This window comes from Tiliqua scincoides, chromosome 4 (assembly GCF_035046505.1).
Source record: "Tiliqua scincoides isolate rTilSci1 chromosome 4, rTilSci1.hap2, whole genome shotgun sequence".
Taxonomy (NCBI): domain Eukaryota; kingdom Metazoa; phylum Chordata; class Lepidosauria; order Squamata; family Scincidae; genus Tiliqua; species Tiliqua scincoides.
The window spans coordinates 53,287,817-53,305,706 of NC_089824.1; the positions used below are offsets into that span (position 1 = coordinate 53,287,817).

The 17,890-nt window shown below is 41.1% G+C and overlaps 1 protein-coding gene across 3 annotated transcripts in view; it reads left to right on the forward strand.

The window, feature by feature from the left end:
- Positions 1-551: 551 nt before the first annotated feature.
- Positions 552-17,890, forward strand: part of SS18 (SS18 subunit of BAF chromatin remodeling complex) — a 30,837-nt gene continuing 13,498 nt past the window's right edge. Inside the window, exons 1-7 of one of the 3 annotated variants that reach the window (XM_066624331.1) lie at positions 552-734; positions 5,648-5,724; positions 7,023-7,107; positions 10,201-10,354; positions 12,338-12,559; positions 15,219-15,386; positions 16,156-16,260. In XM_066624331.1, coding sequence (XP_066480428.1) covers positions 666-734; positions 5,648-5,724; positions 7,023-7,107; positions 10,201-10,354; positions 12,338-12,559; positions 15,219-15,386; positions 16,156-16,260 — 880 coding nt within the window. In that variant the 5' untranslated portion in view covers positions 552-665. The remainder of the gene's footprint in view (positions 735-5,647; positions 5,725-7,022; positions 7,108-10,200; positions 10,355-12,337; positions 12,560-15,218; positions 15,387-16,155; positions 16,261-17,890) is intronic. The other 2 variants (XM_066624333.1, XM_066624334.1) reach the window with 2 other exon arrangements.

Consider the following 17,890-nt stretch of genomic DNA (forward strand, 5'->3'; position numbering starts at 1 on the left):
TTTGCCTCCAGAACGCCAAACTTCAGCTGTCTTGCAACAGACTCGCGCAGCAAAGCAGAATGGACCAATGGGAGGGGGGGAGGCGGGCATAGAACGCTCGCAACGAGCCTCCCACTCGCTCAGCTGTCTTGCAACAGACTCGCGCAGCAGAGCAGAATGGACCAATGAGAGAGGGCTGGATGGGGAGAAGGCGGGCTTAGAACGCTGGCAGCTGTCTTGCAACAGACTCGCATAGCAGAGCAGAATGGACCAATGAGGAAGAAGGCGGGCATAGAACGCTCGTAGCGAGCGTCCCGCTCACTCCTCCCCCTCCCCCTCCGGCGCCGACATTTGTTGTCGCCCGAAGGAGGTCGGGTAGGAATGTACCATTATCACTGGGAGGGGTGGGAACTCATGGGGCGGGTGAGCAGACCGCCAGCCATGAATACAAGTGGTCGTGCTAACTGGGATGGGCCTGGAGTGTCCCTTAAGCCTCTGCAGCGCGTTGTAGGCTTTCTCTGTCCCCCTTTTTGGGAGCGGAATGGTTCGGCCCAACGGGTGAAGCGCTTCCTCGTACTCGCCAGTTCCTCCCACCGCTGCTCTAGAGGGGGCGGGAGGAGGAGAGGAAGAAAGAAGGCGGAGGAGGAGTGGGGCGCGCTCCGCGTGCTCCTCAGGCGGGCCTCAAGATGTCGGTGGCCTTCGCGGCTCCCAGGCAGCGGGGGAAGGGCGAGATAACGCCGGCGGCCATCCAGAAGGTGGGCTGCGGGCCTGGTCCGGGGCGGGGGGAGTGCTGGCCCTCAACCCTGCAGGCCGGAGGCCCCCATGGGGGGCATGAGCACTACCCCTTTCAGGGCCCTGCTCAGCCGGGCGGGTAGACCTGGGCTCCAGTCGGTGGTCTCCGTGGCCAGGCTCTGCTGGGTGGGTAGACCTGTGCTCCTACCTGGCCTTCTGGCTGGCCCATTCCAGCCACTCACTGGTACCCACCCGGTGGGTGTTCCCCTTGCCCCAGTGTTGCTCCCCAGCCTGGGGGTGCCCTTGCCTGCTGACATTTCGGGGGCCATGCACCCATGTTCCCCCTTTAGCCCACCTCTGCCCCCCCACTTGGGCCCCACTGAAGGTTTACTGTAAAGGTGCCTCACAGCTGGTCTCATTCACCCTCGCCTCATGAGGTGGGCCCTTGTGATGCTACCGATGGAGCCCTTGGCAGATTTAGGGGGGATGAGGGCGATCGGGGGTGTCTTTGGGGTCATTAGCTGAACTCATGTCTTGCTGACTTAGTACCCAGCTCATAAGAGGAGCCCTGCTGGATTAGGCCCAAGGCCCATCTAGTCCAGCCTCCTGTGTCTCACAGTGGCCCACCGCATGAGACCTGCATCCTGGTGCCCTCCCTTGTCACCTGAACATAAGAAGAACCCAACTGGATCAGGCCAGACCCATCTGGTCCACCCTCCTGTACCCCACAGTGGCCCCCCCAGATGCCCCAGGGAGCGCACAAGACAACAGGAAACCTGCATCCTGGTGCCCTGCCTTGCGCCTGGCATTCTGGGGTATTCCACTTCTAAAATCAGTAGGTTGCGTGTAGCCATCATGGCTTGTAACATGTTTGTGATGGATTTTTTCTCCATCAATTGGTTCCATTCCCTTTTAAAGGCATCTAGTCCAGATGCCATCACCCCGTCCAGTGGCAAGGAGTTCCACAGACTAATTGCATGTTCACTTTGTTTCTCTTCTGTTCAAGTTTCTGTCTTTGTTAATTTAAAAAAAAATAGAAGGGTTCAAAGAATGAGTGACTCAATCTGAACCATCATTATCATCATCATCTCAGAAGGAAAGTGTTGACAAGGAAAAAAAGTAGTAGGCTTACAGAACAAGCCACTACATATAGTAAGAAACCAAAAAGGAAAAAAGAGAATGGAAGGAGGGAGATAAATGTGGTAGCAGAATAGTTTGGGTAACTCTGTAGAGTCACTAATCAAAAAGGTAGGGAGGAATACTTGATGCAGTCATGTGAAGGTGTGGTGTCAGTCACGTGACACCCCCCTAGCAGTATACAAGTAATTCTCAAACTTTTTAGCATTAGGACCTAGTTTTTAGAATGACAAATCTGTCAGGACCCACTGGAAGTGATGTAATTAACATGGAGGTGACGTCATGGCTGGAAATGAAATAACCAAGCAAGAGCATTTTTAATATCCCATATGACAAAATGAAATCAATTAGGGGTGCAGTCCTAACCACGAGGTTGGCAGGCACAAGACCCTTGCAAGGAGGGCTGCAAATGTGCCGTAAAGCACATTTGTGCTTCATCGGGAGCAAGCACAGAGATGCACTGGCCTCTGTGGCAGCTTGTGGAATGAGCCTTGTGTAGGTTGAGCTCAGCTGATGCAAGGCTCTGGGGTGGGCAAGGAGGAGATGGGGCTAGTATGAGGAGACCTATAGGGGCTGCAGTGGCTTACCCGGTTGTAAGGGGAAGAGTTCCCCTTACCTCTGACTTAGCCACTTTGGTGCCGTATCATGCGCTGGATACAGCGCAAGGCTCCTGGCTTGCCTGTAACAGTACAAGATAGGATTGCATAGTATTTGAAATTGGAGGATTCTGGAATTTAAAGGAGATTTTAGATTGGAGCATATGTTTTGGTGCTTTTATTGTAGGTTAAATAGTCTGGGATAAAGGTTACTGTATGCTAGAATTGTGTTTCATGTAAAAGGCTGGTGTAGGAGGACAAAGTGTGCCCCTCTACTTAAACACTTGGCTGGGATGAAAAAAGATGTGGTTAAAATTAATGTTAAGTATGTCTCTGTTTTGGTAAAACCTGACTGTAGAAACAGTTGAGTGACTGGAAAGATGGCAGTAGAAAGCATGTCAGTGTTACAGTTTGTTGCTTACTTCATGGCTTTAAACCAGGGGTGCTCAAAGTTTTTGGCAGGAGGACTACAACATCTCTCTGACACTGTCGGGGGCTGGGAAAAAAGTATTAATTTACATTTCAAATTTGAATAAATTTACATAAATGAATACATTAGAGACAGAAAATGAAGGAATGAATGAATTCAATCCAGTTTATGATTCCATTCACCCTAATATGGTGGGGGGATCTTCATGCCAGTTTATGATCCCATTCTTTCTAATAAGCGGGGGATCTTCATGCCGGTTTATGATCCCATTCACCCTAATAAGAGGGGAATCTTCCACACTTTCACACACATACACCTGCCTGCTCACCTGCCCCTTGCCCTCCCACCTTCCCTCCCTCGTTTGCTTGGGCTGCTCGCCCAGCTGCATGCCTACCTGCCTATCCACCTAACTGCCCTTCCTACCTGCCTTCCTGGCCAGCTGGCCAGCCAGCCCTCCCTCCCTCCCTCAGAGACGTTGTGCTGCCAGCTGGGCTGGCTCAGGTTAGGGGAGGGGAGCCCAGCCCAGCCCATGGGCAAGGCAGGGAAAGACCTCCCCCCATCTCTCTCTCTTTCTCTCTCTCTCTCTCCCCCCCCTCTCCTGCACTGCCCTGGCAGGAGGGGGAGGGAAGCCAAGCCCAGCAGAGCAGAGCCCAGCCCATGGGCAAGGCAGGGAGAGACCTCTCCCCCGCCCATCTCTCTCTATCTCCTGCAGTCCCCTGGCTCAGGTTGCAGGAGAGGAGGGGAAGGGAGCAGAGCCCAGCGGAGCGGAGCCCAGCCCATGGGCAAGGCAGGAAGAGACCAGCTGGCAAGCGCGCAGGGTCTTTTATAGTGGGAAGTAACATGAGATCTGCAAGTCTCAAGTTACCTGCCCCCTATAAAAGGCCCCGTGCACGCACTGGACTTGTCTTTCCTTTGCTGCCACTGAGCTCAGCGGCAGCGAGGGAAAGCAAGGCGCGGAGCTCGCGCGGTGGGCCAGCGCAGCCTGGGGTGAGGGCTGAGCGCCCATTGGAGATGGGGGGACCCCCTGGTGGCCGAATGGGGACCAGCAGTGAGCCGCAAGTGGCCCACGGGCTGGGGTTTGGGCACCCCTACTTTAAACAATTGACCATTGACCTTGAATAAGAATGTAAATTGGAGCATGTTTCAGCATCAAGGCTGTAAACCAGTTTAGTTAAACTCAGTTAGGATGTTATAGGACTACTGTATTTTTGAGCAGATACTCTAGAGGTAAAAAAACCTTCAAAGCTGCACTTCATGGCTTTACATAGTAGCGCAGTCTATATCAGTGATTTTCAACCTTTTCCATCTCACGGCACACTTGCAAGGCACTACAGTGGTCAAGGCACACCACCAGTTTTTTGACAATTTACAAGGCACACTGTGCTGCCAGTCAGGGCTCACATCTCCCAGTGACCCTAGTAATTACCCTATCCCAAATTCCCGTGGCACACCTGGGGACCATTTGCGGCACACCAGTGTGTCATGGCACAGTGGTTGAAAATGGCTGGTCTGTATACACGCTTCTGTAGTTTAAGCTATCCCTATCCATCCCTGACCCCAATACCTGTACCTGCAATATAGAAATAGTAATTCTGACCTAACTCACAAGATTAAGGTTTATGTGACGTTAGCGTATTTAAAGTGCTGTATACATGAATGAATTCTGGCAAATGACAGCATAAAAAGCAATTCCAGGAGTACTACTGTAAGCAGTGTTATGTCTTGTGCAATATCTGGTGGTGTTCCAAGGCAAAATTCCGTAAATTGTTAATTGAATACCTTTTGTAAATATTTTATTCTAGTGATTGCATAAAAATTGTGGCCATGGCTCTGTGGATAATCTTTGAAATCTTATTATCTCAATCTTTCTTCTTAAATCTTTCAATCTTTCTTCTTTAAGGACAATCTTTTTTCATCAAAGTTATAAAAACTTTTTATAAAGTTATAAAAACTTTGTCCTTAAAAGAAAGAACAATCTTCTTACATTATAACTGTAATGCACATAATGGTTGCAGAATGTCGGAGCAAAAAGGAATAATCTGTGTAAGAGTAGCTAATTAAAGTGCTTGACACATTCTTTGCTTCTAAACTTGTCCTGTTCAAAGTAAATCTTGATCTCTTATTTTGAAAGTCTAGCTGATGTTTGATGTTTTTAATATTCTTATTTTCCAATCCTAAACATGTTTGTTTTGAAGGAAGGGATGACTTTTCATCAGAATTACTTGTAAGTAAGTGTGCTTAGGGTTGTTGTGTATCTGGAAGTTGGGAAAAACGATTGCATATCTTCCCCCATGCCCCCTACCTATACATTGAGGAAAAACTGCAGAATACTGTGCTTGAAGGAAGTTGTAATGAGGCTGAATAAAGTCCATAAGAGGGATTGGTGATCTATACTGAGAAAGCAAGTTGGGTAAAATACAACTGATTTCATAGTAATATGAAATTGTGTTACTATGATGGGTTGTAACTATGAGAACAGGTAAAACAGGTATATTGATAACTTTAAAAAAGAAATGAAAGGTTTTTAATACTTACAGCACTTTCAGAAATGAAGCTTTGAGAAATTGTGAAGAAATTAAGGGGAAGAGCCTAGAAATGCATTTTAAGTTTGAACTTTATATTCCTGCTTAAAATTATCAGACTACTTGCATTAAAAGTAAGAGGAATAAGAGTTATTGGAAGAGCATTCATTAAAACAGCAAGGACTACATTAGAATGCGTTCTACATTAGAATGAATTAGTCTTTTTCTGATAATTAATTTTTTTATTTCAGATGTTGGATGAAAATAATCATCTTATTCAGTGTATAATGGACTACCAGAACAAAGGCAAAACGTCAGAATGCTCTCAGTAAGTTCATTTTCTATCTGAATGTCATTCCTGTACCCTCTTACAATACCTGGGCCATGCTCTTAAAGAACCTATTGTACAAATGAAACAAGTCTTCTGATTGCGCAAGCTAATTTAGGGGATGTACATGGGAAATCTATGCTTCTGATTATGCAGTATTACCATTAGCTAGTCATGTGACAGTAATATTTCCTCCTGGGCACATAGCTTGCCCAAATATCTTTTCTGTGCCATGCAAATATGGACTAGCAAACTGATAAAATTTGAATAGAGAACCTAAGACAACACAGTATACCCCACCAGCAGCATTACTTAATGCAGCCTAGCAAACACACAAGAAGTTAGGTCAATATTTAGTTGATGACAGAATACATTTTAAAGAGGGGTTTCGTCTAAATTTCCTTGGAAAGGAATTATAAAGGATTGGTGCCAGAAACAAAAAAAACCCTATCATGTTTTCCCTACAATCTTGATTGAATAAAGGATCAATAGCCATCTGGCTTCACTCAGGATCTAAGATCACAGGAACCAATGCGAAAAGGCATCCTCTAGGGCAGGGGTATCCAATTTTTTGGCAGGAGGGCCACATCATCTCTCTGACACTGTGTTGGAGGCTGGGGGGGGGAAGAATTAATTTACATTTAAAATTTGAATAAATTTACATAAGTTTATATAAATGAATATTTTAAAGATGAACTTATATGAATGAATGAAGGTCTTGCAATAGCTCAAGGCCTATAAAAGGCCTTGCACAAAGCAAGACTGGCCTTTCCTTTGCTGCTACTACATCACAGATGTGAAACAACAAGCAGTGGAGGGAGCCCTTGTCCCACAGCTCACGCGAGAGGTCAGTTGCCCTCATGCTGAGAGCAGTTGCGTCGGGCCAGTGTGGGCTCCAATAAATCTCCAGAGGGCCAGAGGCTCATTGGAGACTGGGGGCTATCTGAGGGCTGCATTGAAAGGCCTCGAGGGCCGCAAGTGGCTCCAGGGCTGGGGTTTGGGCACCCCTGCTCTAGGGTATGAAGAAACCATGCCCTTAAAGGCTTTTGCCTTATTTGAACCTCAAAATGAATTGGCCAGAATCAAAGTGCTGTCATCCAGCACTTGGTATCAGCACTTGGTGGATAGATGTCTTCATTTTAAGCAGTTTGAAATTTCTGAGCTATTTTCTAGTCACCCAGTGCATTGTAGTAGTTTAAACAAAAGGTTACCTTCACAGTAGCTAGGGTGTTTTTGCAACAGTGATCACATGGGAATTTTTATTTGTCCTTCTGAAATACTTTGTTCTTTTTAAATAGGTATCAGCAGTTATTGCATACGAACTTGGTCTACCTAGCCACGATAGCAGACTCCAATCAGAATATGCAATCTATACTGCCACCAGTAAGTACCTTGTGAAAACATGTGTGTACTTCTAATGCAAAGCGATGTATTTAAACAAGAGTATTTTATTCAAACATGGTCGATACTGGCTATTTTACATTACTAGATACATCTTGTATCAAGCTACCATAAACTTTAACCAACTTGCTTCCCTCACTACGATTTATTAAAGTACATTATCCTACTGTTCCTCCCATAAAAATGGGATGCTAACAGCAAATATTAAAATACAAAGAAAATGCAGAAATAACATTTCAAATGATTATTTGCTTGATTTAGATAAACAAGCCCATTAAATATAGAATTTTTAAAAATTAGATTGCCTCTTATGTGTACTACAATCTTTCCAGTCTTCTTGCGAATATAGTGGCATACTTTGTTGTTTTTTATGTTTTTGATTTTTGAAAAATATTTACGTGGCTCTCCTTAAAATAGTAACTCAGAATCGTTAGTAAGGACTGCAGTTCCAATCCTTTTTTGCAAACTTATAATGAATACTTTGTGCTACCTATGGCTTCCTCTTGATGAAAGGGGAAAGGTATCAGAACTGCATCCAAGTTGCCATATCACATTGTTAATGTTAATATTGTTTAACAATATATTATTTAATATAATAATGTTAATATTAAAGTGTTTAAAAAACTATTAGTGTTTAAAAAACTATATTAAACAATATATTATTTAATATAATAATGTTAATATTAAAGTGTTTAAAAAACTATTAGCATGTTAACTTTTCTCGGAATGATTTTATCATCATGCTCCATTACACATCTCACCAAGGTAAAAAGGTATTGTGTTAATAAAACCTTCTAGATTGTATCCAAAAGTGCCCTTCCAAATGTGGATTTCAAGGATCCCATTCTTCCCATTCTTCAAGGATCCCATTTGTTTTATTCTCCCACTAGGCATTGTGCAAGAAACATAAGAACAACCCCGCTGGAGCTGGATCCTTGGTGGGCCCCCGTCCCTGTTTTGTATTGCTCACTTTTACCCCAGCATCAGAAAGAAGTTGCAACTCTTTCTTTCATGTCTGTGGGATGCATTTATTAATCTTGTATTTTAGAGATTTGTAAATTTGAAAATTTAGCCTTGAAGTTAGCTGTTGTGGACCAAATATACAGCTACTTCATGTCTAATACTCAAAAGTACAGTAAAAGCTGAGCTGTCTGGCATGCATGAGGAGCTGGAGAAACTGATTACCTGAATGTGATGGTTCAGGTGACGAAACTTTCACCACTTCCAGGGTTCTTCTCCTTCCTTGCCCAACCTGGCTCCCTCTGCAGTGTGTCTCTGCCCTCATTTCTTTCCTCAGGAGAACTCTTTAGGAATAGATGTTCCACTTTCTTTCCCACAAACTGGCAAGAAGTGGAACATTGCCATTCCTGAAGACTCCTAGGAGTCCCTAGAGTGAGGGTGCAGAGGCACTGCAGAAAGTCCTGTGAAGAAGGGGGATTGCTTTGTCAACTTACAGTTTATTAACCAGCCAGTTTGATTAGCTAGCATCTCCGCCTGCCTAAGGCGGTGGGTGGAGATTGCTGCTGAAGTGAGTGGTGGATATTGTGGCTTTTACTGTTTGTTAGAATTAGGTTTTTAAATTTGCTTCTGTTTTGATTGAAAAAGACTTTTGCAACCAGTAAACTGACTGAAAAATAAGTAAATCAAAGAAAGAGGCAACTTTGCTGAAACCCTACTACTTGTGTAATAGATTCAGTATGGATCCCAGAGACAGAAAACTAGTCATTCTGATATATTAAGTGTCTTGTAGGCTACCAACTTCAGTCTTTTTCTTTCGTGAAACACACAATATTCGTTTAACCAGATAATTTGTGATCTTAATTATATCTGGCATACTACTTTACACTTTTCAGTTATACAGGCCAACACACATTTTGTTTCCTTAAGCATTACACCAATTCCTGGGTATATTTGGGGTGCCAATTCCAAAAATGGCATCCGTTTTGCCCTAGCACGTCTAGTTCTGGAGACACGGCATAGCCTCTTCAGTGAATGGTTCAAGGAGTTTCCTCATGAGGAAGCCTACACCATGGTTTCGTCAAGAGGAAGCTGCTTGAACCATTCACTAAAGAGGCTATGCTGTGTCTCCAAAACTAGACGTGATAGGGTAAAACAGATGCCATTTTTGGAATCAGCATCCCAAATTCATCTCAAACCACCATAAAGTTTGGGAAAAAACTTTTCTGACCCTCAGTTTTGTAGGCATGTGTTATCAAAGCTCAGTGCTCCCACAGCCTATATATTTAGACGTTGGCAATGATAAATAGAAGCAGTGTCTTGCTAATATAGTTCTACTGTAAGAATCCTTCTCTGAGAAAGACAAATGATGAGAAGTAGGATGGATAATATAATTTCTGAAGTTTGTATGAAAAAGTGAAGATAGCAACATTAGCCTCTGTACATTCAAAGTCTCCTGGAGTAAAATCTAGGTTTAATGACTTTCTTGTGTATCTTTATTTTGCTTTCCCTTCCTAAACTTTCTAAATTAACCTGTTCTTTCATGATTTCATTAATTTGTCAAAAACTCTCCTACCAATCAGTTGCTGCTGGCCCTTAAGGAATCGGCAACAGTGTGCTTTCAGTCAGTAGTGGATGTGAATTTGAATTATCATACTAGACTTTTAACACTGAAAGAGTAAATCTGAAATCCTTTGTCATAGTAAAGTGGCAGAGTTCTTGACATTGTCAATCTGAAGTCATGTAATTGTTTGTAGCAGGTATTGATGGTGTGACTGGCTTAATGTGTGACTGTCTTGCATTAAACATTGGAAAATAAGCTAAAAGCCTTTAAATTAATTTCATAGCATAAAAAGAATCAGAAACTGAAGTTCTAAAGCAAATACCAGTCATGAGAAAAAAACTATTTACTGATCATGTTGGAAGACAGTGCTGTGCCGTAAAATGTTGCAGAATTGGAGGCACTGAAGAAAGTTAAATGTTTCAGAAGGAACAAGGAATGCCTTCAGTGCTTTCTTCTGTACCATGCTTTACAGTATATGGTTGGTTAGCTGTGCCGTTTGTACATGCAATCTATTGTTGGGCTAACTGCTTCTGTTTCATCAAACTGTCTTTCAGCCACCCACACAGAATATGCCAATGGGTCCAGGAGGGATGAGTCAGAGTGGCCCTCCCCCACCTTCACGTTCTCACAATATGGGTTCTGATGCTATGGTAGGTGGGGGTCCTCCTGCACCACACATGCAGAACCAGATGAACGGCCAGATGCCTGGTAAGTTGTTTTTTTTTTCTCCTAGAAGACATTAACACTGGGGTTGCTCAGCAACTGAAATAACATTTGGGCTCAAGGGATAGAAGATTGTTGATGACAAAACAGCTTTGAATGCCCCCAAGTACAAGCTCTCTTATAGTTTGTTAGTTACAGAGCGACATGACCTGTATTCTGTGTTTATCAAGCTGCCCTTGGGCTTAGATGTAGCTGACACACAGCATTCCTCTGAGCAGAACCAGCTAAATTTAGTCTGTCTGAAACCATGCAGTACAGCTGTGTTAGAAGGCTTCCTGAAGAAGGTATTGGCCTATGGCTGAAGAGAGAGCCTCCTTGAAAGAAATTAGTCTAAAACATAATTCTGCTAATGTGATATGTGAGAGATAAAGCTAATAGTAGAAAAGTCAGACAGAAAAATCTAATTTGTTAAATTTCTGCAGAGTAGGAAAGACAAAGTGAGCATTAAACAACTTGTTCAAAAACCCTCAAACTGTTCCAGGTCTAAATTTAAAGCCCAGTTTTTATTATAGAAGAAAAATATGTAAAGTGCTAATATGTGAAAACAGAAAAACAAAATAGTGCTTCTTTTACCTGTCTTTTCCAAAGGAAGTAAATGTGAGAGTTCCTTTCCTTAGTGCAAGGCTGTTTCTCAAGATTTTTATCATCACAGCACCAACGCCTGTTTTTCATTGTGGTGTTAGCTTGTGTCTTAAAAGGATTTCCTCTTAATACCCTGCATTCTGATCTTCACATGTTTAGTACCACTGTACTCTGAACTGAACTCTATTTGACAATTCCCTTACATAGAAAAAAACTGTCAAAAGTCCCTCCAAATTTGCACTACTCTACGAGACATGTGTAAATCTAGACAATAATAAATGATACTGAAGAAGAAAATATGATAGTTTCAATAATTTTTAAATTAACAAGTCTTGTCTCTAGTGTAAAGCTATGGCCTTTTCAGATTTAGGAACTTTAGAAACCCCTTTAATCCCAAGAATACTATGTAAATATAAGAAATAAACTTCACTTAATTTCAGCACAGGCATTTAGCATTGGAATGTATGTTGCAAAAATTAGCAGAGAATAATCAAAACATATAGCAGAATTGCCATGCAGACTGTTATTTAACTAGTCCTGTATTCTGTGGGTGCTATTCCAACTAGTACTTATGCCATAAGGTGCTCATCCAGCAAACAAAAGCTTCTTGAACAGGAGGAGTGTTTACTCATGGGAGAGCGCTGCTTCTGTTTGTACAGTTTGATAGCAGAAGCGCTAGTTGGGATGCCACCCAATGCTAGTTGGGCATTGTACATGCATAACATTCCTCGTCTAACTCTTGTTACGAGAACAGTCCTGGTCACCAATGCTATACCACTGTTCAAGGGAATTAAAGAAAGGAAAGTAAGTTTTCAAGGAAGGTGGAAAGATGAAGTACAAAAGCACATCGTACTTGTGATCTCCTGATCACAATTAGAAGATTAGAAATATTAAGATAGCACTGAACCTTAGTAATATGTCATGCTGTACAAATGTGGTTATAATCAGATTCTAGCATAAATCTACAGCCAGAACTTATGGACTACAAGAGAATAAGCATTTTGATTCCTGCAGTAGTTCTACCCTAAAAAGGTTTGGCAGTGGCCCTCTGTTGCTTGTCTTCATCCATGCTTAGCTTCCAAAAAATAATTCAAAACAATTTTTCTAAGTTTCAAATGTTTAAAGTATTTTAAATCTATGGATCCTTTAGTTTGGGTCATCAATCAGAGGGTATGATCTACATGACCAAATTACAGTTGGATTTAGAACATGCTGACAGTGATGTTGAGTTTTATTTATTTTGAAATATGCTGTGATCATATATGTGGGCAGATAATTGTAGTCCATAATTGTTTTTGTTTTTCAAAAGGTAATTTTTTTTCTGGAAATATCATTAGCTGTTTAGCTGTATGTCTCCAGGACACTGCATTTTATTTTTCTTCACAGGACCTAACCACATGCCTATGCAGGGTCCTGGGCCAAATCAGCTCAACATGACAAACAGTTCCATGAATATGCCTTCAAGTAGTCATGGGTCCTTGGGAGGCTATAATCATTCAGTGCCATCTTCTCAAAGCATACCTGTACAGAATCAGATGACAATGAGTCAAGGACAGCCTATGGGCAACTATGGTCCCAGACCGAACATGAGTATGCAACCAAATCAAGGTAAATAAAGAAATGTCTGCCTTTTTTCCCATCAAATACAGAATGTCCCAAAAAGGTAGTCTTTTTATAATAGATTTTTATTTTAAAAAATGGGGAAGTACAGGTATGCGGATCCGGTATCCGTAGTTTCAGTTATCCACGGAACTGGGTTCACCCCCCCTCCCGTGAAACTCTGCTGTCCCCCATCATGTGCCTGTACAATAGTACAGTAAAGGCAGTACTGTACTGAATTAATTCCTTTCCCTTAATGTACAGTACTGTTCAGTCTAGCAATGTACATGCTTATCGTGTTTCCACATGCTTCCTCCTCCATTTTATGCACTCATTCCTCCCCCGCCCACTTCCAGTTCGGCTCTTATTGCCCACCCGCAAAGCCTACAGGTTTCTCTCTCAGGAAGGGGAGAAAGACTCGCCTGCTGTCCTTCCTCTCTCCTTTCCTGACTTGCTGGAGAGCATGTTGTGGGGGAGGCAGGATAGCTTTCCTACTCACTAGCATGCCCGGCACCACGCATTTTTCCCTCCATGAGGGGAAAAAAGCTTCACTTGCTCAAAGCCCTGCTGAGCCGGTAATAAGAGCCAGACCGGAAGTGGGTGGGTAAGGAACGTGTGCACAGAATGGAGAAGGAGGCATTTGAAACACAGTAAGCATGTACATCAATAAACTGTTCTTACATTAAGGAACAGGATTAATTCAGTACAGTACTGAACTCTACTGTACTATTGTACTAAGTATGATGAGGGATGATTCCTTACTGCAGCAGAATGTTATGCTGTTTGCTGAATGCTATTCTCTAGCCATGGTTTCAGGTATCTGCAGTGGATTCCGGGATGGAACCCACTGCAGATACCGGGGCACACCTGTATTTGTATGTACTTATACAGTGGACCCTCTTTTTACGATCAAATCACTTTACAGTGAACTCTCTGTAATAAAGCAGTGGTTATTATACAATAAATAGAGGTGTTTGAAAACAGTGTTATTTACTTGAAGTATGTCCACTGTGTTCATTAAGACTTAGACTGTAAACTGTCTTACTCCCTGGAAACACCACTAAGTTATTCACGTTGCAGTGAGCTCACAACTGCCACCAACAGGATGATTTTAAAGTAGTTGCTTTAAAATGTTTCTGAGATTTATTCAAACTCACATTTGTGTCTGTTGACAGAATGAGTCAGTACAGTACTGTAGTTTGTTTTGTTGTTTCCAGGGGACAAGAATATTGCAATGCTGTTGCAGTAGCGGCTAGCTTTACAAGAGCAATGAGAAAATAATTAGTGTTTGAGCCTAGGAGTAAGTATGCTATAAGACACCACTTTATTCATATGGAATAAGATAGATCTCTAAAGCTATTCTTGAACCCTCAAATCTTAGAAAGCAAAGCTCAGTTTCAAGAAAATTTATGTTTCTTGCTTGTTGAACCTCTACTTTTATTGTTTCATAACTTGATTTTATTTGTTGGATATCCTGAAAGTATTTGTGTTGAAGGATATAAATCTGTTAAATCAGTAAAAATAAACTGTGTTCTCTATTGAATCAGTTAGTAGTTGAGAGAATTAGACTGTATTAGAGAAGAGAGAATCCAGTCAACCCTGGATGTTTCACAGTTAGGCAGGTAACAAAACCAAAAACAGATTTTGTAAGGAACTATTTAAATTTTGGCAGTCTTCAGTTCAGTCTTTAGTCCAGCAATTTTCAACTTTTTCACATTTTATAGCACACTGACAAGGTGCTAAAATTGACAAGACAAAACAGTGTGCTGGTGGGGGGGGGGGGTCTCATATTCTCTAATGACCCTACTAATGACTCTTCCTCCAACTCTTATGGCACACCTGCGGAACAAATGTGTTTTGTTGTGGCACAGTGATTGAAAAAAGTCACTGTTTTAGCTTGTAAGAGGGGTGGAATAGAGTTAACTATGGTTATAGCAAAGAGGAAAGTTACCTGTTAAATGGCAGGTTTTGCAAGGCTTTCTTGCAAAGAGTTTTGGGAGCAAGCTTTCTGCAACTTTTGAAGGAAATGATTCCAGTCCTCAGGTACCTGTACTTCATGAGATCAGCTGAAATCAGTGATACTCTTCTGGGATAGATTTAGTAATTCAGCACAACTTGAGTTTGTCCTCAATAATTGAACCTGTATGCTACTATTTGTGCATTGTAATACAGGTTAGATTATTTGCATATTTACTGGCCTCAAATCATCATTTTTTTAAAAGCTTGATAACTGCAAAGGTATGATTTTGGTTTCTGTGGGCTGTAACTGAACGAATCAGTGCTTCCCAATCTCTGGGTTGCAATTTTGGGTGTGTTGTGGCTCGCCAAGTCCAAGAAGCTGGCATTCGTTATGACACACAATGGGAAATCACTTCTGGGTCACATGGCCTATATTATTTGCCATGTTGTAACAACTATTATGCCGCTTCCTGGTCGCAGCGGGCTCACAACCCACTGAAAATTGGATCACAGCCTACCAGTGGATTGTGACACACAAATTGGGAATGTGTTGCACAATGTAACATAAGTTGCTTCTGAACCATGTGCCATAATGCCCGCTGGCTTCCTGGACCTGTCAGGCCTGGGATCCACCTCAGACAGTGAAGGTAAGGAGTTTGCAATCCCTGAGAAAGATGTTTATAAAATTGTTTGGTCTTTCTTGCTGTAGGCCCAATGATGCATCAGCAGCCACCTTCTCAACAATACAACATGCCCCAGGGAGGTGGTCAGCATTATCAGGGACAGCAACCACCAATGGGAATGATGGGCCAAGTTAACCAAGGAAATCATATGATGGGACAGAGGCAGATTCCTCCATACAGGCCGCCACAGCAAGGTATTATTAGAAGTTGTGCATTTTGTCATTCAGTGAACACTCAAATCTTTGATGCTTTGTCTACATCCAATTGCATATTTTGTGTTTCTCTATATCAACTTTTCAGATAAGTCCAAAGAAATAGTGCTCAAAATCTTCTAATTGCCCTCCTGTTTTTTGCTATCTGTTTTGGTCATTTCAGGTCTAAGAGTACCGCCTTTTATAAAGTGTCAGGTCTTGGAGGCTTATTTGCTGCAAGGAATGTGGCAAATGGCTATTTCTAAGTCTGTACCAGTATAGCTTTGCAAAAATCGTTCTTGAAGCTAAAAAGTTATGGTATGGATCTGAATATTGAACTGTACTTTGTTTTGAGCTTTGCTCATTTTTTGTGGAAAAAGTTACAAATTGTGGCTCAGTTAAAATTTTTGGTACATGGAGTAACATACATTGTAGATTATGTACAGTGAAATACATTATATAGGTTTTGACCTCTTGAACACTAGGCAGGTGATTTGCTCTTCAGCACTAGTTAATGTCTCTTAAGTAAGATGTATATCGTCTGTATATTTTAGAAACTATTTGGATCACCTTTGCTTTAAATGCAGTCTAGTTGCTGTATGTAATACATACATGTCTAGTCACAAAGCATCATGTATGCTCTCTGAAGTACAGTAAGATGGGTGGGGGAAGTCTATAGATGAGTGCTGTTTCTCATATTAAACTGAGAGATTAGTGAACATGTTGACGGAAAAATAAGTTATTTACATATTGACTGGTTGTGGTTTTTCAGGCCCACCACAGCAGTACTCAGGCCAGGAAGACTATTATGGGGACCAATACAGTCATGGTGGACAAGGTCCTCCAGAAGGCATGAACCAGCAATATTACCCTGATGGTAATCTCTCATAATGTTAACTTACCCATTTTACATACCTGCCCATGATTAGTGATACACAAAACTATTGGATGAACAATTCTTTATAGCTGTTCACTTAGACTACTACTTTTATTTAACTAAATCTTGTAATGTTCAGTTATTTGAAACCCAAAGAATAATTTTATTTGATCACTCAGTTGGAATTAAAAGTTTTTTTTAACTTTAATAATTCTGGTACTACAAATATGGCAAATTCTTCACTGTATCTAGATTTGTTGCAGTCATGTAAAATGTCTGCTCTATAAGATTATTTTGCTTATTAAAAGGCTTGTAAATCTCACTTCTTAGATTATGTAAAATACTCCTAATAGGGCAATGCTCAAAATAACTACATGATCCTAAGAAACTTTAATAAAATGATCATTATTCTTTCAAAAGTAATTGAATTTTTTTCTGTATCTTAAGAATGTGTGCCAAGCCAACTTATGGTTGGTGGTCTTTAAGAGCATATTGCAGAATCCTAGATAACACTATTTTTCCTTTCAGATTTTTTCTTCTGATTCTGCAGTATTTATAATTTTTGGAATTTAATGCAAGGTATTACAAAATCAAGCTGTTAGAATTGCAAAGCCTAGTTCTCTTTATATATGATTCTCTTAAGTTAGATATCCCTAATTAACATGGTGAATATAGGGTGCTAACTGTTCAGAAAATGAGATTTTTAAATTTAATTTTTAGAGATGGCAAAATACAAACTAAATAGATATTGTTGGATTCATGGCTGCTGTAAGAATTGATGTGACATTTTGTGTTAGTTTGAAGTTCAGAGATTAGATTATCTCTGGTAGATAATTTTATTACAATCAGATACTTACTTTAGAGCAACTGTTTGTTGCAAATTAACCATGTGGTATATTTTTGAAAGAAAAATGTGTTCAAGTTGGTTTGGCTGAATTTTAAAAACTACCTCTTCACCGTTGGTTACCATTTTGTTCATGGTGTATTTAATCCACTGTCACAAAAAACAGCCTCAAGCACTTCTTATTCTGGATCAACCTAGAGCCAATTTTGTGACATGTAACATACGGTAAGACAGAATTACATGACAGCTATCTTACAAATGTTAAATAAACACACCTGCAAGTTCATTTTCAAGAAGTCATACTATATTATACCTGGCTGCTTGACATTATTTGTAAAACAACACAGAAATGTAATAACTTAATTTCTTGAACTTCAGGTAATTTATACAAACACTTTCTAAAGTGTTTCAGCTAAATGAGTTTAGGGGTTCCACCGCGTTCTGCCATATTTGTCAAATGTCTACTGTTCACCAGAAGTCAACACGTGAGACATGACCTACAAATCTTGTCAGTAATTATAAAATTCTTTAATAAGCAAAAAAGTAAAGAGGTATAAGAGAACACAGTATAAATAAAAATTAATATTGCATATACAGTTGAATAAAACATATGTTTCTCATGATCAGGAGAAAGAGGCTTTTATAAGAGGACTGTTTTCCATTCAAGTCCATTATGAAGGAGTTAAATGTACATACAGCTCTTAGGCATTTTGATTAAATGTAGTGCCTTTTTAAATAAAATTATATCACCCTATTACTGACTGTGTCCAAGGAGAAATAATGAAC